Raw genomic sequence first — 22,322 nt, 5'->3', positions numbered from 1 at the left:
GATGGTCGACTGGATCAAGACTGTTTGGGGAAGAAGACCAGGAGCATTTCTGCTTCCCTCGTTTCTGGTTTTGGACAGTTTTAGGGGTCACCTTGTGGATAGCATGCGTGCCAAGCTGAAAGAGCTGCGCACGGACATTGCAGTCATTCCTGGCGGCCTGACTTCGCTGCTGCAGCCTCTCGACGTGTCTTTGAACAAACCGTTCAAGGACAACGTTCGACGACTTTATGCTGAGTGGATGGCGATGGGCCAGCATGATTTGACGCCGAGCGGAAAGATTAGAAGGCCATCCGTGGAGATGCTGTGCTCGTGGATCACAGAAGCGTGGAGCAGTATCCCCGACGAGGTAGTGGCTAAGAGTTTTAAGAAGACAGGGGCCAGATCCCGCGACGGTTCCGTTCGGGAACTGGTTCCTTTCGCCGCTCCTAATTGGTTGCTGCGTCACGTCCGGCGTGACCCCCAAAACTTCCGGAGGCGGCTCCACGTTTTTCGCCTACGTCACGGAGCGGCACGGGGCGGGGCCACCGCTCCGAAAGGAACCGTTTTGCCGGCCGGCGCAGGAACCGCGACGAGTTGGTCTGCTTCGAGATGGAACCGCTCTGTGCTCGCTGTGGCGCCTCATGGCCGTAGTCGAGCGACGGCGCGCGCCGCGCAGCTGCTTGAGTACGGCCGTGGTATCCTTTTTTTTGTGTGTGTTTTTTTTTGGGCAGCACTTTGCGGGTTTAGTAAACTGACGCAGTAAAAAAAAAAGAAAAACGAGACAATGCCTTCTACATGTTTCAGGAGGTTTTGCGGCAACACTGGCTAAGGCTGCGTGCCGATCGCGAAGCGAAGTGGGGACGAAGGGGTATGCCGGGCTGCCGTCAGAAGCAAAGGTGCTCTACGCGCTTCGATCGCTACTTTGCGATCGGGAGCTCTCGGCCAACAGCAGTGCGACCATTTGAATCCAGCAGTCGTAGAGACAAATAATTCGCGTCCGTAAGTGCGGGCTGAGTTTTCCCTCCTTCTACATCAGCGGAAGGGGAGCAGACGGTGGCTGACTGGGTCGAGTGCAGTCGGATTCCATGTGTCATCGGCTGCGTCCTACATTGACAGCTATTCACGGAAAGGTCGCGCATACTCACAACGCTTGAGTGGCCGATAAGGCTACAAACGCTGCCCCGCTACATAGGCAGGCGCGGACGCGCCAGCGCGGTGCCGGTATCAAGCAGCTCGTTTGTACTCGCAACGGCGGCAGCAACTCCTCCAGCAAAGAGCTAGCGTGATTCGGACTGCATACTACGGGCGTTGTAGACATCGTTATTAGGATATTTGCCACTCTGTGCGAAAGGCAGAACTTACAAAAATTTCACAGCGAGCGAGAAAGCAGACGACGCCGCCGCGCGCGCAACACCATCTAGCGGCGAAGAAAGGTACTCATGAGCCAAGATAATTGCTTGGCAGTTGTTAACAGGATGCTTCTAAGAATATTTCAGTCTATTATTCACTAGTTTGCATTACTATGTAATCATTAGATTTATTTCGTGCTTAACAGCACTTTGGTACAAGTATTTGGTACCAGAAAAAGCCACATGCTCGTGATGGACACGCCTACGATCTGGGGCCATCGCTGATTGGCCGCTGTCTTTCCCGTCTTCGCCGTGAGGTGGCGCCCGCTGTCTTGCTGACGTCAAATTGACGTCATCTTGAAAGAGAACGGTTCCCGAAAGGAACCTCCGCTGGATACAACCCCAGGCATATCTAACGCTTTGGATGGAACGGAAGATGACTTCCTGTGGGATTGTGAAGATGCTCCCAGCGACGACACTTCCGTTTCCGATGAGTCGTGCAGCAGTGAAAGCGAGGATGGCGAGGATTCAGACTTTGATTAGAGTACTGACGAAAAAAAATAAATGGGCATTGTGCACTCCATGTGATGCTTAATGTGCGTGTTTATTGCGAAGGTAAGCATTACTCAGCTTTTATTTTTGGTTGTAATCGAGATATACGTTCTAAGACGTCTGACCTGCAACTTGTTTGCGTTTTCGGTGCTCAAAAATTTTTTGTAGAAAATTTACCCCGCGTAATGATTGCACCCCGAAATTTGCGTCAGTATTTTTTTTAAAAAAAGTGCGATCATTATGCGAGTAAATACGGTAGTAAGGACGGCGAAGAGCACAGGGACGTGGTGGCTGGCGATGCTAACGCGTGCAGTGCACATTCCGATGATGGCAGCAGTGTTTCCATCAGCAACACGAACTGTAGAAGTGTTAGCGGGCATAAGAACTTTTTTGAGGCGCTGGTGGAACGACGAACTAAGAACTGAAATATGGGCTCCAGTGTCAATGAGAGCGGGCACAGGGACTCGATCTACGAGGACATTGATCAGGTTGCGGCGTGGTGCGATGGTCGAAACACAGTTGGCTGTCCGGGTTGGTAACGCAGTGTCACGTCCGGGCGCTGCGTTGCCTAGTTTCCCGAGTAGGTGCCTTGGTACGTTGGGGACAAGCTGCGGCGACGAGTAGGTGATCGGGAATGGTGGGCTTGAGGCGATGGAGAACGGCTAGGACGACGGTCTTGCTCTATGTTCTCAGTAGGAAGATGTGCTGGGGTGACAGAAACGCGTCGTGGTGCATAATAGTTATGGCGGACAGGGCTGTAATAGGGTTGAGAAGGGGGAGCCGGACGGCTGCGGCAGTAGCGGGACGTATGGCCAGCTCGACAGCAGACGAAGCAAATAGGCCTATCGTCAGATGTGCGCCACTTCGCAGGATTGCGGGTAGGGTAGCGCGGTGTGTAGGGCGGGGTTGTGGCAGCAGCAGCAACCACTGGGATTGGCTGTGGTGCAGGGGGTGGTGGGGCAGGATTTGAAATGAGGCCCACATTAGCGAATTCTTAGCGGACAACAGCCTGTATCATAGCTATTGTTGCCTGTGCAGGAGGTGACGTATGTGTAACAGGAGTCAAGGCCTCGATTTCTCTGCGGACGATGGTAGTGAGGTTATTCTGACTTGAAGGCTGCTGTAACGTGGGCAAGTCGTCACATGAGGATGTAGTCGCCGTGTTGGGAAGGCGCTGAAACCGATGGACGATGCGGCGCTGCTTCGCCTGTTCGAAACGGCGACAGACTTGCAGGACTGAGTCCACCGTAGAGCAGTCTTTGCAGAGAAGTATATTGAATGCGTCATCAGCGATACCCTTAAGTATATGGCCCACTTTATCATCTTCGGTCATGGAGGTATTCACCTTTCGACACAATGCGAGAACGTCCTGTATGTAGGCCAGGTATGACTCGGCTGACGATTGAGCCCGAGTAGCCAGGTCTTTTTTGGCTGCCAGAGCTTGCCCAATTGGCTTGCCGAATAAGTCCTGCTGTTTTTGTTTGCAGATGTCCCACATAGGCATCTCCTGTTCGTGATTGGTGAACCAGGTCTTCGCCGTTCCCGCCAGATAGAATATTATGTTTGCAAGCATTATGCTAGCATCCCAGCGGTTATTCTTGCTGCACCTTTCATATTCGTCGAGCCAATCTTCAACATCCTAGTTGTCTTCGCCGTTAAAGGTAGGCGGATGACGGATTTTGGTTAAAACCATGGGGGCAGCTGGAGTTTCCGTAGTGGGTGATGCGTCCTGGGATGCCATGCTTACTGTGGTAGTCGGTGGGGTGAGCTCAGGGAGATGACGTCCACTGCGCAAATCCAGGTTTCTGGCGCGAAAGTACGAGGAGCTGTGGCAAGGGGAATCGAAAGTACCTCCACCAAGGTGTTACGGGGTAGTTCAGCTTGTAGCAGAGAGCGGACATCGAAGACAAGGCTTTCAAACAGACGTTCTCTTTAGGCACCAGCCGACGCTGTTGAACGTCGTCTTCATTCAAACTCACGAGAGTCTTCTTCTTCTTTCCTTATGCGTATGCACCGCCTAAAATGACAATACTTTTTTTTTTTTTTTACAGTCGTCCATCTTCCTAGCCATAAGTTATCAATGAAAGCACACGGTCAGTCGTAATCATGATGCCGGCTTTAAACTCAGTTCGCTTCAAAAGGCGTTTGCACTATCACGCGCTCCAATGATTGTATGGACGGCAGCCGCCACAAATGCGACATGATGAAGTGAAAACCAACCGGAGGAGTGCTGGTATTCTGCCAAGTCTCCCCTCCTGATAGAGCTAGTGTGAAAGGGTAAACCCACCGCGATGTTATCGCTGCGCAGCATATTGCTGCACTGCCAAGAAATGTGAGATGGAATGCAACACTGACGGCACAAAACGAAGAAACATGCCAGCTAAAGTTGTTTTTCTTTTTTTTTTTTTAATTCTCAGTGGCAAAAATGGGGGGTGGGTTCATTATGCGAGGGGGTCGTTACGCGAGCAACCACGATAAATTTACCATAATGCAAATGGCTGCTGTCCATTTTTCAAGGCCATTCGATAAGTCTACTTTTTTTCCTGACCCCTGCAGTTTAAATTAATGAGCTTTTACTTCATTCGCTTGCATACGAGCAGGCCAGGTCTGGGGGAAGCAGCATGAGCAAAAGCGCGGAGACTGTAAGCCAGGTTTCTCTGCATGTCACAGCTGTAAGGGGGCGAAGCATCCTAAAACAATTAGGAAGTGATTCCAGACTCCTCATTCCTTCTGCGAACCAGATCTATTGCTAAATCTCTTCCCTTAGGACAACGCAAATAAGGACCGAATTCTGCAAAAGCTAAAGAACTGAGCTGTGCATACTCCGTGTCTATAAATGCTAATTTACACCTTTATGAAGTGAAAGTCTCAATTCTAAATGCCTTTGTATCTATGTTTCCCCGAATAATATGTTTTTCCCGGCATTTTTTTAGAAAACGTATCAACTAGATTTTACTGTACATGTATGCTTTTGTATGACGCCGTAGGCCTGATATCTTGTCATTGACAAAGGGGCTCGATGTTGAAGTGCCCGCTTGTTTTCATAGCAGCAAAAGTACTATTTTATGGTATTTTATGCTTCTCTCTCCACTGGCGATACAAAAGGCTAGGAGGAGGCGCTATGTCACAATTACTTGTAGCCAATATTAAGTTTACTTGCAACCAAATATTTATTATGCTCCATGCTCCCATATGTCTAAAAAATTTTATTTCCATTAAGCCAAGCGCAAGATGTTATACCTCTGCCACCGGTGGACTGCCATCATTCCTGTGTTCAGCTAAATTTGATAGAAAACATCATGGCAGCCGTTTGGAGAAATGTTCCGTTTTAGAGCAGGATGGAGTAGGGAAAGCAGTTTGGAGAAGAATGGAGCAAATGGAGCAGCGCTTGCATGTTATATCACCTTAGTCTGCCCCCTGAAGTAAATAATTGCTGCAAGAGGAAAAAAAAACAAAGAACGCTGATTTGCAAGCCTCCAGCAGAAGTCAGAATTATTGAATTAGTGGGGACCGAATTAAACAGTTTTTGGTGCACTCCTCTGAAGGCGGCGAAACCTTGGTTGACAGCAGTGGCAGCATTGCGGTGACATTTTTGTAATAGATTTGTTTTGAAAACATCCAGATCAATGTTTGCACAGTTGGGAGTGCAGAGTCACATTTTCTCCGTGTGTGACTAGTTTGTTGTGTATGCTGGGACTACAGTGCAACAGCACACAGATGAGACAGAAACAAAGTGACACAACACACAGGGCAAACAAGGGCGGAAGCCTAAGCACCTCTTGGCATCTCTGAAAAGCCGTTGGGGTTCCCCGAGGCCTGACAGCCTGAAACTCCCTTTAAAGGCCCACTGTCCACCCTCCGGTCAAAAATATTTTCTTCCCCGGTGACTGTGAGACTTCGCCCCTAGAACACAAGGCCGCAAAATGTTTTTGAAAAGAATAAATAATAACGCAGTTACAGCCACCGCAATCACCCGATTCTGTCATGCTTCTCTCCTTCCGTTCCCTTGCAAAGGTTTTTCACTCTCCTGCCTGAGGTCGTCTAGCCTCTGCAAGACAAATATCCCCTTCCTCCTCCGCATTTGGCGGGAGGTGGGGCGTGGCACTCCATGAGCGCGAAAAAAAAAAACATGGCCAAGGGAGCGTGCGCCGCTGGATTCAGTCTGGCCGTGGCAAGGGGCAAGGGAAAAGCGCGCAGCGAGCGGTAGACACCCATCCTTCTCCTGTCAGTCAGCGAGACGGACCAATGGACGTCGTTCGCGATGCATACGTCCTTACTGTGGCCCGTCGGGCCAGCGCAGGAAACAGGGAAGATGGCTTCCCAAAGGAGAGCATGAGAGAGCTTTGAATTGTATTTTTGATGCTTTGCGGCGAGCGTGTCACTGTAGCATTTTGCATAGACTATCTCCGGTACCTGATCGAAACACTGGGCTCCTTTGCTTAAAAGGGGCCTTCCCTGGACAGTGGCCCTTTAAGGTGACAGAATGAACTCCATGAGAACGCAAGCAGAAAAAGGGGGTGGCAGGAAGTCAGGCGGATAGATGACATAGGAACCACAAAACAACATCCATGATAACAGTGCACTGGACGGCACAAACAAGTATAGGAGAGAACACAACAACGCTGTTGGATGTTAGAAACTTTGCTGGCACAGGACATGGTTAAATGAAGGGACATGGTAAAGACCTCCGTTCTGCAGTGGACGCAGTTAGGCTGACAGTGGCGTCAAGCCTCTTCATCCTCGGAACATGGCAAGCTATCAATACAGGCCGACGACCAACTCGTGGCCAACGTTCCTTGGACGTCACCCCCAAGCTATTTCCCTCCCCCAACTCCAAGTTTCCACCCGACTGGCGAGTAATAGCAAGACGCAGCATTTGCTATGCTGTCTCTGTGGTGGGCAGCACCACATCATCACCTACTAAGGCAATCGCTGCTACCCCTCGATGTCAGAGTGTGCAAGCGGCGGCCACCATGGTTACGCTCGAAGACACCGTCCGCACTTACTGGCGTAGAAGCTCGGCGAGGTTGGCCTCCCGTCCCTGGTGGATAGCCAGGCCCCCTTCCACCAGCGTCTTGCGCAGCAGGCTCAGCAGGGAGTGGAACGACCGTTGGCAGTGGTTCACTCGCTCGTCAAACTTGCCGCTTGCAGAGCCACCCTGGGGGAATGAGAAAAAAACCATGTCGATTCATTTAAAAGAAAGCTCAAGAGCATGTGACAGGCTTCATGACAGACAAGGGTTCCAAGGATCACAAACGAGATTTCAAAAAGTGCCCCCCCCCCCCCCCCCCCCCTCCTGTGCACCTTTCTGCATCCATCTCTTCTCACCTGACACGCAGGCAAAAAAAAAATATATATATATATAATAATAAAGAAAGCATGCAAACATTTTGCTGTTAAAATATAGAAAGAAATGGTCAAGTAACAATATGTAAACAGCGAAACAATGTTTCACACGTGGCTACAGCAAGACCGTTCTCAAAATAAATCGGGCAAAGAGGGAAAGTTGTGGGTTGAGGCATGCAGAGATATCGATGCTCGGGGAACTTGCAAACCAGCCTAAGGAACCAAAACTGGCCTTCAGGACCGAACTGGAGAAATTCTGCTTTACGCCATCATGAGAATAGCTGCTGCACAACCCACGGGACAAGGAAAAGGGAAAGAGCTGAGAGGCAACTGCAACTAGCCGTTGTGGAAACAACATATAGAGTACACAGTAAGGAGATGCGGACAAAACGTGAAAGGAAAAGGCAATAGAGAAACAAAGACAAGCCCACCACTCAGTAAAGAAAAAGGGCAGAGAAGAAGAAAGACAGAAGAACAAAGAGTGCCCCACTTTAGCTGACAGCTAGTCATGCAAGTCTGTTGGACTGTTAGACTGCTTGCCATCCTGGAACCATCAGCTAATGCAGGTGTGGTCCCGCTGCAGGGGGCTCAAGTCCTGTACCAGAGTAAATTTTCCTTCCACCTCAACAGTTCTTTCCAAACTATCCATCTTCAGCTGCTGAAGCAGAAGGTTATAAGAGGGCGCTGAAGACAATGGCACCCACTGTTCTCAGCAATGTTCGATTTTACGCACTACAAGGCTCTGTCAGCATGTGCTCGGCATTTAGAGATGTATTTATTTCTGAGAAATTTAGCGCTGAAAATGGAATACAGTAGATGACGCATTTTCGAAAAATGCAGTTAGAACATATTATGCCCGGAAAAGTGTGCAACCCAAACCCGGATCTGAATTAGCGTGGTTCAAAAGTACCAAACCAGCGTTGGTTGATATCAGATCTGACATTTTTTAAGGAAAGGCTCCTTTCTTTAGAACAGAGAGACCCTTATCTGCACTTGTGTCTTCCTCCAAAGAAGCTCCACAGCACATTCTGTGGTGACAGCCTACGCACATGAAGCCGATATCTCCCTTATCTGATATACTGCTGCCATGTGCTGTGCCGATGAAACCAGACCACGCGTTAGGTTTCTGTCATTCACCACAAGACTTCAGCCCAAGTCGACCGGAAATCCTCGTCAACGTGTACACTTCGTACTCTTCTCACCCACCGTGAAGTTAAACCCCTTCAACTATAGGCCGAAAGTTCCCACCTCTCAATAGGAAGCGTCTAGTGCGTCTAGGTAACTGTTTAGTCAGCGCGCTGCATCTACCAAATGCAGTTTTCCATATATTTATTTACTTCATTTATTTACACATGCTGCGAGCCAATACAGTGGCCCAAGCACAGGAAGGGCTCTGAACAAAATTAGAAGCGAATACAAAGACATATGCAACAAAAAACAACAAATAATTGTGAAATATGATAATCGGGCGAAAGTATGTTCCAGCTTGTAAGTAAAATCATCATAAATGAAAGTGTTTGGAGCAGCATCCCATTATGCTACAATATTGTTCTTAGAAAGAAACTGCACTTGTGTTACTCCTAGAAAATTTTGGAGCTCACGCATGTTATCCTTTCTATGGTACTAATCGATTCAAGACAGACTGGAGTTAATATGACGCGCTTTCTAGAAATGTATTTGTGAAGTAAAGTAGTGTTAAGTGTCTAATCTTTCTGTGCAGTCTCAGCAAATGAATATTTTTTGTAACGTTAAAATAGTTGACTTGAAGTGGGTGATGGTGCGCTTTAAATTTAAAAGGCACTCTCAAGCCTTCACTTTCTTTGTGCAAATGACCTGTGGTGGCGGCGGTGCCTATATTTCCCACTTCAGGCTCTTCCGACAGAAATGTTCTCTTTATTAGAAGACAGCTCTGGTTTATGATTATAATGCGCTAAGGAATCAGCGTCGGCGAATTTTAATTTATCCCCAGTTTCACCAAAAATGTGTGAAACCTCTTGGAAACTTCTTAGCTTTTCTCAAGTATGCGTAAATACAAGACACTTCTTGTAAACTCCTTAGCTCTTCTCAAATATACTTGAATAAGTGCAGAACGTGTGCACTACAATACTGCCCTTGAGCAGGCTTGCCGACCTAACACAACTTGAGCCCCGAAACTGCCAAAAATTGCAGAAAAGTGGCCCCCGGTGAAGGCCAACGTGACATGATGCACTGACCAGAACTATGGAAGCAAAATGTAGGCACTGCTGGAGTGTTTCGTGGATGAGCCTGAACACCGGGTAGTTGGTCAGCAGGCAGAGGTTGACAAAGGAGTCCGTGAGCTGCGTATGAAGCTCCAGTACCTCATCAATGGTTTGCACCTGCAGTAACGAAAAAAACACTGAGCAAGCGTCTCGGGCATTCCATCAGTTTGAAGTCTAGGCCAGGACTGAAGCCACTCATCTAACTACGGTGACCGACCCAATTTTTCGGACTTATATAATTCCGATGCGCAATATTTTCGACTTCCTTCAGGAACTGTCGCGAGCCCATAAAAGAATATCTACATTTTCATTACCGATATTTCAGACTCTATGGTGTCCGAAAGTTTGATCTTTCAGACCAAATTTGGCACCAGTAATACTGTGGAGATAGTTTTTTTTTTTTTTTTGATCGAAAGCTCATTCTTTCGGCATGACTTAGACGCGAGCAGGCATCGTTGTCGCAAACAACTGGTTTTGCGCAGCTGTGAAAGCTAGGCAAAGCAGTCAATCGGACGGACTAGCTTGGCGCTTTGCTCATCGTTACCATTTGAGGCACTTCTGCGGGCCACCACTGCGCACGCGGTGATTGCCTTGAGCAAGTTGCATGCCTCCCGGTAGCGCGCACACCTGCTGTGTCGGCACCAATCAGAGCACGTGCACTGGCTGCTGCGCCTGCCGTATCGGATCACGCTAGTGCGTGCACATAGGCTGCGTGCAGGAAAGTTACAGTAACAGGTTGTACTATGTTATAACTCCCTATTATCGACATACCACCATGCATTCATTTCGTCGTAACCAGTCAAAAGGTAAACATTCCGCACTCAAACACAGTTGCCTATTCTAACTCGTTTCTTCCCCGTACCTGTAATGATTGGAATAACCTGTCTGCGTCCCTAACATGTATAACTGAAAAATTTAAATCCATGTTGCAAACCTTCTGTTTTGCTTAGTTATAAAACTTCTTGTATGGTTATTTGTTTATCTTCATTGTATGATGTGTTGCTTATTATATTTTATTTTTTTACACCTATATGCCATCTTCCAAAAATTACACATGTACCTCGTTCTTTTTACGTGGTAATCTCTATAATAACCTTTGCTTTTTAGAAATTTGTACATTTGTTGTATTTACCTTCTGTCTTTTTAAATATCCTCTATCTGCACCTCCCCTATGTAACGTACATCTGTACCCTGAGGGTACTATAAATAAGTAAATATAAAGGAAACATCGTGATTTGTAAAGCTGGTTTTTTTGCACAAAAGTAATTTTTTTTAAACTGCACAAATTTTTCAGACCTTTCGATTATTCAGACCATTTCGTGGGTCCTGCCGAACCCGAAAAATCGGTCTTGACTACAATAAGCGCGAGTGAAACGAGTCCCTCTAGACATGAGGCTGGCTGAAATTTGTACCGGACTTACGCCAATTTTAATTTTATGGGATATATAGCATTCTAAAGCAACTCGGGTTATGAGGGATGCCATGGCGAAGGGCTGTGGATAATTATGACCACACAAGGTCCATGTGCTGTGCAATGCAATGGCAGTACACAATAAAGAACCCCAAGTGGTCAAAGTTATCTGATGCCCTCCAGTAGGGCATCCCTCATAGCCTGAGTCGCTTTGGAATGTGTACGGGATGGTTACGGGTTTATGGGTTACTTCGGGATGAAGCAACCCATAAACTCGTAACCATGCCGTATCATCGGGATGAAGCAACCCGTAAACCCAAACTAAAGCAGGCAACCAAGAGAACCAACGCACCTTCTGCATGTGCTCTTGGAAGGCATGCCAGCTGGGGTCGATGACCTCGGCAGTGACAAAGTACTGCAGGCTCTTGACGAAGTGCAGCATGCACTGCCGCAGCCCAAACGCCGCAACTGGGTAGGCAGCCGACTGCAGCTTGGCTCTTTTGTCATGCACCCAGACCCTACCAGGGGGAGAGAGGACAAAGGCACCAACACATCTGGTACCCATCGGGATGAATTTGGTCCAAGAAAAATTTAGCAGACACACTTGGGACTGCCTACGCGTATGAAGGCACAAGCACGCTTGTACAACGCATGGCTGCCCCTCTTGATTCCCGCGCTTTTCTCTGTGACACGTGCCACCAAGCGACCGGTAGCGCGATGCCCTCTGTGCTCTTCCAGCTTCTGTGATGGAACGACCACAGCGCTAGTTCATGCGTGCAGCGAGGCACAATCGAATTTTCATGCAGCTTGTTGTGGACACTTCCCATCCAAGCCACTCGTGAGCCAAACGAGGCGTAAAATTGAATCATTCCGAGCCTTGAAATTGCAACTGGTAAGCCTTAAAAGTAACATTCCAAGCAGTCTCCAGTGAACAAAGGCTAATTCACCATTCAGCAAAACAAGGCACTCAAAATAAACAGTCTATACAAAGGCTTGCGCTACCAATCAGCAAGCGCTCGATACGCAGGTTCCGTACTGAAAGTAATGAGACTAGTCATGGCGTTGTGCGTGCATGAGTTTGATTGAGAAACCGATTTCAAGAGATGGTGGAGACCCTTCAGCTTCCCAAACGTGACCTGTTAGCGTTGAGTAGGAGAAGCGAATGAACAGGTTTGAACGTGTACAGCTCTTTCTTAGCTGCAACGAGGAAACTGGAGCGAATGTCGCAACAGTGATACGTGAAGTTTGCAATAAACTGTGCAAGTCGCCGACCGAGGCACTCGTCATGATCAAGGCAAGGATGTGATGTGCCGACTGTGATCGTGAGAAGGTATTTACATAAAGCCATGAAAACTACCGTATTTACACGATTGTAAGTTGACTCGAATGCAAGCTGAATGTTGCACTTAAAGCAGTAGAGCAAACAAATTGGCCGTAGCCCTCCTGATATGGTTTTTGTCTTGCTCTTGTTATCAGTGCCATGCCTTAATTTCAATTGTAAGTCGACCCCCAGCTTCGTATTTTCGAATTTTAAAGAAGGAGTCGACTTACAACCGTTTAAATACGGTAATCTGTATTTGAGTGTCCTCATGTTTGTAGAGTCTCTTCTGCAATCATGCGGACACTTACTGTATTTACTCGCATAATGTTTGCACTTTGTTTCACAGAACATTGATGCTAAGTTCGGGGGTGCGATAATTCTGGAGAAAATTTTTGAGCAGATGTTTTGGAGTGCTCAAAGCAAATTTAAATAGGTGCGAATTGGGATTCGTATGCCAGCTATTGTAAATATAACCAAAACATTACTTTCAGGCAGAACTTACCTTTGTTATAAATGTACAGGGTTGCCAAAAGCACTTTATTTACCGCACGAAGCCTCATCATCACTCCCCGCGTTCCTTGGTATAATGCTCACAGCAGACCATACAGTTCTACTCTTGATCAGAGACTTGATCCGAGTCCGTGTCGACACTGCAATCGCTGTCTCCGTACTACGCAGAACTCGTTGACGCCGAAGTGCCTACTGGCAGCGCGGTTGCCATGCTGTAGCCCGCACTCGAAAGCTTTCAGCTTAAACGTAGCTGTCTAACTTGCGTACTGCCCCACCGCGATGCGGCACCAAGAACACGGCAGACGGTGGAACAAAGCAAGCAACATGAACGGAACGAAGGAGCAATGACAACGAGATGCAGAGACAACTCTCAAAATGGTGACGACTACGAGCATCATGGAGGTAAAAAAAAAAAGACGAGCATAACCGATGATAATGATCTACCCGAGTACGCTATCACCGCCTGATAGCGCGTGCACACGAGGCCAGCTAGGCTCAGTAGCGCTCCAAAGATTGCGCTTGTTACTACTAGCAGACGACTCTTGTGGTGGCAAAATTGGTGGTGCAATGATTATGCGAAGAACAAAAAAAGTCAAATTTTTGACGCCCAATGTGGGGGTGCGAGCATTATGCAAATAAATACGGTAAATGTTGATTAGTTTTCAGTAAAGCGTACATGCAATCACTATCAGCATCCATAGCTGTCACTGACTGGCACTTGGACTGTTGTTGGGCTGGACGTCTTCAATGTGTGAAAGTGTAGGTACGATTTCGTGAGAAACAAGCCAAGATCATGGGCATGTCCAAAATAATAGTTTCCTCTTCGGTTACAGCAGAATCCCTAGCATAACCAACTGCCATGAATTCTAAACTTAAACTACTATCTCTTGCGTCCCTGTAAAAAGTCATTGCCCTGCACAAGTCATTGCAGTGCTTCGCTACCTATTGTGAACTGCTGTTCCTTCTAGAGACTGTTGAGCATTACCTTGCCAAGTCTTCTGCATACTGAGTTTTAGTCCTACTTCTCTGTTTTTCCTGCCCAGGGCATCAATCATCCTTTGCAGTTCATCCCCTGTGTTACTTAGCAAGGCAATGTTATCAGTAAATCGCAGATTAGAGAGGTGTTCCTCATCAACACTTATCCCTAACAGCTACCATGCTTTCATGATGCCTTCATGGACAGACCTTTTAAGCCCTTCTAGGCTCATGGAACAAAATCCGATGTGCAAGAGTTGTGCGAGATTTGTCATATTCCGCGAGATGTGTTCTTGTCAAGCGTTCCTGCCATCTGCAATCCCCCACTTGAATGAGTGCCAAGGAATGCTAAACGACAGGAGCAATGGCGTACTGTCCAAACTCGCACTTGCCGGAGAAAGTGTGATAGATACTGCATCTTTCCTTTCCTGTAAACCAACTATATGTAGCACTGCAACATTCCGATGAGAGGCAAATGATAATAGAGGAAGGATATAAAAGACCCTCTAATTTTAAGGCGAAAGCCTTTACTCGCGACTTTAAACGCTTCTTTGGCGCTTCTTCGAACGCCGCACCACACAGCAAACAGAAGCAGACCCAGATGTCTAGGAGGCGTTACAGTCAAATCTCGATATAACGAATCCCGCGGGACCGCGAAAAATCATTCGTTATTTTGAAATATCGTTGTAATGAAAAATCTGCGATTATAAGCCAGTGGTCAAACCTAGGTAAGAAAATGACGTACCTTGGCAGTAGGCACGTATGTAGACTATCAAAACCTCAAGTGAAAAGGTTGCACTAACTCCAAAGCTGATTTATTTCAAGAAATCCATTATTTTCTTCTGCCGCATGCAGCAAACATGACCGCGCACTACATTATACCACTACAGCACATACACCTTCCGCTTTCCGGAACACCTCATCGCGTGCGTGATTGCACAGAGCGATGAAAGTATGGACTTTGTCCATGTGCAAAAAAAAATAAAATAAATATAAAAAAAAAAACATCAGTTTTTTGTGACATGTTCAATGCTCCCTGAGCTTTGAAAATCTTGTCTCGGTCTTTCATAATGATTGCGGCAGTCAATGGGGCAATGCTAGCTGTCTGTAGAGGCCGAATCGCTTTTTCCCTGCGTCGATTTCTTGCAGGGAAAACAGCTGCGTTCATACAGTCGAACCTCGATATATCGAACACGGATATATCGAATTATTGATTATATCGAACACTTTCTATATCACGCGGAAAATCGCATGCATTTTTAATTTTTTATTTCGAAAGGCGTCGGTTGCCAAATGGATAAATCGAACTCCGCCACCCCAAACCATGTGCACTCTGTTGACAGGAGGCGAGCTTTCCCTCAGCGCCCTCGAAGATAGCGGCGGCGCGATGGGCGTTCCCGACTGCTGCGCACGATCGCTGCATACATCGGTCGCGCCGAGGGCGCCATTTGAACGTAGCGGCGTATGCACGCGGCGGCTTGGCCGGGCTAGGGTGGCTAGCCTGATTTAGTTTGTCAACGACTAACCGCGTCTCGGCGCCGCCACTTGTGCTGCGCCAGTCGTTGTTATCGTGTGTGGCCTAGGCAGCCTAGGCCTGTCACGGCGTGGTCGGTGTTGTGATGGCTGCAAACGCGAAGAAGCGGACGACCCTGACATTTGCTGCGAAATCGGAAGTGAGCCAGTTGGAGCGCTTTGTCGGTGCTGAGCCACACAGCATGTGCATTGATGACTTCGTTGGCGGTGATGACAGCACCGGAACAGTGGCGGAGTTGACAGATGTAGAGATTGCGGCGGAAGTTACTGCTGAGCGGCCAAACGAAGATGCTGCCGAGGTTGTTCCCGTAAGCGCTGCCCCGCTCCCGACTGCAACTGAGGCTGTAGCTGCTTTGGACCTTGTACGCCGCTACTGCGGCGCATTAGAAGGCGCTGGACTATCGCTTGTGGACCGTTTAGACTACGTTGAGGACGCCGTGGTTAAGCATGCGGTTGCCAATTTGAAGCAAGCTACGCTGCTACAGTACTTTAAGCCAAAGGAATAAATACTTTGTTTGAAACTTCAAGTGAGTATTTATTGCGCCACTGTGCCACGATTGGTTCATTGATTGATTTGTACTAGTTTTTGACGCGTTTTCTACGTGATTTTGTATATCGAATTCCGGCTATATCGAACTATTTTGCAATCACCGCGCTGTTCGATATATCGAGGTTCGACTGTATCTTCTTGGCACTTCACTGACTAATATCATCGCCAATCTCGTACAAACTTCGCAATAAGATAATCAGCGGCAAAAAAAAAAAAATACCGTCCCACACGTGCGAACGCACGAACGACCGAGTCGCGTACGGCACACAACACGGGAAGAAAAAAAACGCAGGCAGCTAGGCCTGCTGGCAACTGCGTAATAAACCATAGCTTCGTGGTGGCACTAGGAGTTGGTCCTAGATGTCCTGATGATGATAGCTACAGCCCACGGATTATACACACAGAAACGGCGGTTTCTGTTTCGTTTCACGCGAGAGTTGCAAGCTGCGGTGCTGTTAATTTTAGCCAAATTCGTAATACTGATGTTCCAAAATTATAGAACAAGAAATAAAATACGTTCGTTATTCTGAAATATACGCTATTTTGAAATTCGTAATTCCGAAATAGTTTTACATTGAAAACATGGCAAATCTGCTGGGATTCTTAAAAAATTCATTAATTTGAAAAGTTCGTCAATGTGGTGTTCGTAGTAACGACATTTCACTGTAGTAAAGCAGGCATCAGCGGCGTTTGAAATTGATTTACAGGATAGAAAAGGCGCAGTATCTGTCACAATTCTCCGAGGACAATTTAACCAAGCTGTAAAGAACAGGAGAAAGGTGGGAGTGAAAGAAATGGAGACAGAGGTGCTGTAGTGGAGGGCTAAGATCTACCCCGCTATAATGGCTTTCGCAGCATCGCACTTTAGTGGTCCAAAGTGTCCTCTACATTCTTTTTTTTTTTTCTACTTGCTAACTACAGGTTAGTTCGCGCCCAAACTCCAGCCTACTTTTACCAAGAACATTGGTCACACCTAATGCGATTTCACATCAAAAGCTACTCAATTTAACATGAGATTAAATTTTACTTCAAGAGATAATGTGAACGATTCTCCAGTTTATAAATCATAACCTGCCCAGCACATTTTTATGCAGGGACAGAAGCCAACATTTAGCACAATATGAGACGAATTTTTTTGCTTATTTGTCAGTAATATATACCATATATACTTGCATAATGAACCCGCTTCTTCTTAAAGAAAAACTGAGACCTATTAATAACTTAACAGTCGACGACCGATTTTTCGGACACCCAATTTTTCCGACATGCTTGATTATTCGGACTTCTTTCCGGCCCCAGGACATGCCTTATAAAGTCAATGTATAACGCGGCTCAAAATTTCGGACACTGTAGGGAGGGCTATTCAATTTTTCGGACATTGCAAGCATCAGCAGGGCCAACTGCCACCCATTTGGAGTGGTGTCGCCGCCATTTTGTTTGTTTACTTTTTCCTTCAATAGCCTCGAAACCGGTGCCAGCCTTGCGTGCTGCTCCTCAGCTAGACTGACACTGGATCGAGGCTATATTATTTGCTTAGCAGCTTCCGCTTCCGGAACTTAGCTGCTCGCTGCCGGAGTGCTTTTTTTTTTCTTCTAGCATGATCGCGTCGACTGCTTCAACTTCAACTGCCTGTTCCTGTGTGTGCTTGCCGTGCGTTTCACGTGAGTTGCCGAGCCGAGCATACTAGCGAGAAAGCCTAGCCGTGGTCGTGCTGATGCGATAACTACGTTCTCTCGCTACTGTGGCTCGCATTTAATTGAATCGGCTTCAGTTCTTTAAGAAGCTGTTTCCAAATTTTATAAGGAACTTTTTTTTTTGTATGCAACGTGGCAGCGAGAAGGCACTCATCGGAGTTGGTGTTGTGATCCAGTGGATGGTGGTGGTGGTTTGCCTCGACAGAGGGAAAACCTACTCTGTCTATTTGCTTGGAGCACTTAGTATCCTCGCCGGTGAGTGGAAATCGGTGGCACCCACGAAGCCGCGCAATTGCTTCCGCCACACAGGATTTGTGCTGAATGACGAGTCGGCTGCCTTGGACGAGGAGAGCGTCGTCGAGCAGCTGTAAGGCAGTCAGCAGCTCATTGATGACTTTCACACTGCAGGTGTCGAAATTTCATCAGCCGTCCCGTTTTCAGAGTTCACAGACGTGCACCACGAGTTGGAACTGTGCGCTGGGCTCACAGATGCAGAAATTATTCGCCCATGCTTGTGGAGTCTGAGAGCGACGACGACGATGACTCGCCTGCAGCAGCGCAGCCGACACAGCTGAGCTGATGCAAGAGGTCTTAACCCTTTTGTCGGCTTACGGCGACACTACGACTCTCGCCGATATTCGGGCGGACCTGTTAGTATAGAAGCAGAGGGTGGTGCAGAAAAGCATTCATGACTTTTTCCGTCCTCAAAGTCCATAATAGGCAATAAATTGAGCTTTCTTTTTTGGTGCAAATTTGTTTTTTTGGACTGGCCGATTTTTTGGGCATTTTCGCGGTCTGCTGAGAGTCCGAAAAATTGGTTGTCGACTGTATATTAATAATTCAAGAATATCAGAGTTAATAATGTGGGAAAAAGTAATGCAGGGGAGAACTTTTGCAAGAGTCAAAATTTCACACGCGTCCGTCTGCCACCTTCCGTCGATCCATCCATCAATCAGCAATGAAAGCATGTGCGGTCAGCAGCGATTGTTTCGCTGGTTCCAAGCGTCGCTTGCTTCAAGATGTGTTTCTCGATACCAAGTGCGTTCCAGCAATTTCGCAGCAGTAGGTGGCGCCGCGTTAACCGCTGCGTGATAAAGCAAACGGACCTAACACCAGGCACGTGCAACTGAGCTCTCAGCAACTTGGGCAGCACGCTGAGCAGCCACCCCCGACACTCCCGTGAAGGGCACGCGGCGTTTTGGCACTCTGCCAAGTTCGTCAAGCAAATCGTTATCACTCCCCGCCTACCGCACGAGCTAAAACACAAAGATAAACACGGTGTGATAAGTGGAACGGTTGGTTCATTAGACAAGCAAATACAGTAAGCGGTAGCATAGAAACCCACAAACTTCTCGGAGGGACACATAAATGTAATGGCGAATTCCAATCGCAGAACTGGAGCAGAGCGCACGCTCTATCACAGAACGCCTCAATCCGGCGGAGAGCACGCTCCCAGACTCTGCGTTTCGAATACTCTTGCTCTGGCCGGAGCAAGTAGGTGGCGCTCGCGAGCAAACGGAGACGGAGAAAGTACCCATCATTCCTTGCACTTGCCCGCGCTTTTCGTGCGCTCGCGTCGTCTGCTTTGCAAGCCTGCAGCCTTTCTTCCCTTTGATATGGAGGTTACACCAGCCGTTTACGCAATTATATCCTCCTTGCTCGAAGAGCCGAGCGCGGACACACACGATAAGACTCCTTCAGCATTTTCTTTAATATGGAAGAAAACTTCGGTTCACATACCGAATGTTTGCAGTCTTCCAGAGCCGAGCTGTAACGTGCGCAGCTTTGAGTTTACACGGACGATGGACATATAAATAGTTGATTCTTGATTCTTCGACCGATGAGTCGGAACTGATGCTCTCCGACTCGCTGTCCTCAAGCAAAGCGAGCGCAAGAGCGCGACGCGAATCACCATCCATGGCGGCGGCAAATACTGGTCGTCTGCTATGGAGCGGCGCGTTGCAGAGAAGCCAACGCGGCGAGCCACCGGAAATGGATGCGCTAGCTAGCGCATGTGCAAGCGTCGCTCGGAAAGTCACGTCACGCAAACTTCCGGTCGGTTCCCCCAATTTTGGCGGAGCAGTTTTGACTGCTCCGCGGTGCGACTCTTGCTCGGCAATTGCTCCCATTCTGCGTTTGGAAGACGCGATCCGTGTTCCGGATCTGCGTTTGGAAGACAATTGCTCCGAAAGGAGCAGAAAATGTTGCTCTGGAAGTGCTCCTGCTCTGCGATTGGAATTCACCATAAGAAAAGAAAAAAAAAGGCAAGCCTTACTTGGAGAGCATGCGTTCCACGTACATGCAGTAAAACAGATATCGGAAGATCATCTGGTAACAGCCCAGGCTCTGAAAAAGAAAGAAAAGCACATGTTCGACTAGTCTGAGGCACAAAGGAACACAGCCGACGCTTCCCTCATGGCTGCTAACCATCAGGAAATGCTAGGCAAACCCAGGAAACATAGAAAATTGTTCAAACAGCACCCTGCCATAATGCACAAGAAAAAAGAAATGATTTTGTGTGAAAACATCACAGTACCAAGAGATTTCTTGACTCCACACAATTGCCAATTTTATATCAAGAAATATGTGGGGCAGCTCACTCTCATCAAATTATTCAGTAATTTGGTACGACAAACTAAATCAAAATTTCTAGAAGCCTTTATATGCAGCTCCCAGGCAAGAAAAATACCTCGCCAAAACAAAACACACTGCAATAGTAAGAAAACAATTTTGTGAGCGAGAATACGCAGCCAATCTTTTTGAAGTGATGCGCAAGATATTTAACTCAATGATAGCCACAAAAGATTTGCTTATGCATTATAAATAACTTCTCTCGTGCAGGCTGATTCTAAGTTTCAACAGCCGAACAGTGGGTATGAAGGAAAAAAGGAACAGGTCATAGGAAGTATACGAAAAAAAAAAACTGCGCTAATGTCACTGTTTACAGTAAAATCTCGGTGATACAAATCCAGTTGACACAAATTTTTGGATGATACGAATTCACAAAATTCCCCAGCCAGAGTGCATTGTGCACAATGTATAAAATTATGGATGTTCCAAACACTCTCCTATGCCACTACAAATGATACGAAAGCGCGAACTGCGACCGCAACCTTGAGCACTACACACTGTCTGCACATCGTTGACTCCGCGATCGCCAGCCACGCTTTATGTACACATCACAAACAGGTTGCAGTGTCGCACTGTCCCCACCTCGCTGTCGTTGCGATTTTATATTGGGTGCACACGTGAAACGCTTTCAGCAGCACGTGGTTGAAGAACGGCAGCTGGCGGCGATGTATGCGACAGGTGTGCAAACCCCACACATTACTGGCTCCACGATCGCGATCCGCATGTCGCCATCTCCTATCGTACTGTACGTGCCGCGAGAAGTAGGCGGAGGCAGGCGGACAGCACATCGCACATGAGCAGTAGTCGGCGGCGCATGCGGCAGGCGCGCATGGGCCGCACATCGCAGACTTCACAAGCACTAGTCGCGCTTTACGCATCGTGAGCAGTCTGTAGCGCCGTCTGGCCAGCACATCGCCATCTCTTGTCGTGCTGCAAGCGCCGCGAGAAGTCCGCGGAGGCACGCGGCTCGCATGTCGCCGACATCGCAATCACCTGTCGCGCTGTGTGCGCTGCGAGTGGCAAGCTGTGACCACGTGACCGTAATAAACCTTCTCGAACGTAAACAGGTCTGCGCGACTGCCTTTGCTATGCTTCTGCATACTTATTTTCTTCCGTTTTGATGATATGAATTTTTTCGCGACCCCGTGAGATTTGCATCACTGAGGTTCTACTGTATTAAAATCTTCATGTTAATGCTTGCTTATCAGATTTTATGCAAGCCTGCCTCAAAGAATCGACTGACACGATAATGAACAAGCGGTCGTTTAGTCACAGTTTTGGTACTTCCCATCCGACCTCAAGGCTCCTCATATGTCTAGCCACAGTTTGGTTATTAAAACCTGAAACATCACAAGAGAAAGAATTCAGTTATGGAACCAGAAGGGCCCAGGCAAATTCCACATGGTGATGCACACATACTGATGTCTTGCACATCATTCTAAGGAGAAAGAAACATACTGCTAAACATTTTGCATTTGTACTCCTTCGAGATACCAGCTGTCATCATGGGCAACGGATAGTCTCTCGAGGCCATGTCCTCAATGCATTATTAATTGTTGTTCAGAAGCCCGTATTACACCCATGGTAAAAAAAATATACGGGCTACAGCGTGTTTCTCGACCTTACTGTTTAAAGGTGTAATGCATCGTCAGGATTCCAAAATTACTGAAAATGAGAATTCCCATCCTGACATCTCAGAAACATGCAACTTCCATGGATGTTTTGTATAGGAGCTCTTATGCTGGTTAAAAGGAAAAAAAAAAACAACAAAAATTACCAGCGCACAGCAACAGTAGAGGAGAGCACACTTTACCGAGGTCGTGAGCACCAGGTTGAGGGGCCACTCAATGTCGTAGTTGAGCGTGAATGCCTGGTAACCAGTGATTGCTTCTGGTGGTGTATTCTGGTCTGCGTTCGGAAAGGTAGAAAAAGAAAACGAGTGCACTAATTCAATGTCTTGCTATTGCTCATCATTTTAACTGGTATATCAGTGAGTTGATGTATGGCAGCTTATCTACACTATGCGCCCAATGCTAGTGGTTCACGTCCGGGATCAGTGTGCGACCCGGCCCAGTTCATACGCTTTTTCTCACTGAGCTCAAAGTCGTGGACAGTAAAAAAATCTCCTGTAGAGCTATTGCATCTTGTCACCCCAGATAATACGCTCCTGGAAAACACGATTTCCCAGTTACTAAGTTAAAAATTTCGACAAACTGCGGATATATAATATC

At 47.3% G+C, this 22,322-nt stretch overlaps 1 protein-coding gene across 3 annotated transcripts in view; it reads right to left on the bottom strand.

The window, feature by feature from the left end:
- The window catches only part of LOC146173932 (gamma-tubulin complex component 2-like), a 77,426-nt gene that overhangs the window by 7,749 nt on the left and 47,355 nt on the right, over positions 1-22,322 (bottom strand). For all 3 annotated transcript variants that reach the window (XM_084583881.1, XM_084583883.1, XM_084583882.1), the window contains exons 18-22: positions 21,905-21,999; positions 19,736-19,806; positions 11,230-11,395; positions 9,440-9,583; positions 6,887-7,038 (exon numbers count right to left, since the gene is read on the bottom strand). In XM_084583881.1, the coding sequence (XP_084440007.1) occupies positions 6,887-7,038; positions 9,440-9,583; positions 11,230-11,395; positions 19,736-19,806; positions 21,905-21,999 (628 nt within the window). The remainder of the gene's footprint in view (positions 1-6,886; positions 7,039-9,439; positions 9,584-11,229; positions 11,396-19,735; positions 19,807-21,904; positions 22,000-22,322) is intronic.

This window comes from Amblyomma maculatum, chromosome 11 (genome assembly GCF_055883805.1).
Source record: "Amblyomma maculatum isolate TAMU_Amacu chromosome 11, ASM5588380v1, whole genome shotgun sequence".
In the NCBI taxonomy this organism is placed as follows: domain Eukaryota; kingdom Metazoa; phylum Arthropoda; class Arachnida; order Ixodida; family Ixodidae; genus Amblyomma; species Amblyomma maculatum.
Note: the sequence above shows the minus strand (reverse complement) of the source record. Positions and strands in the feature narration are given on the sequence as shown.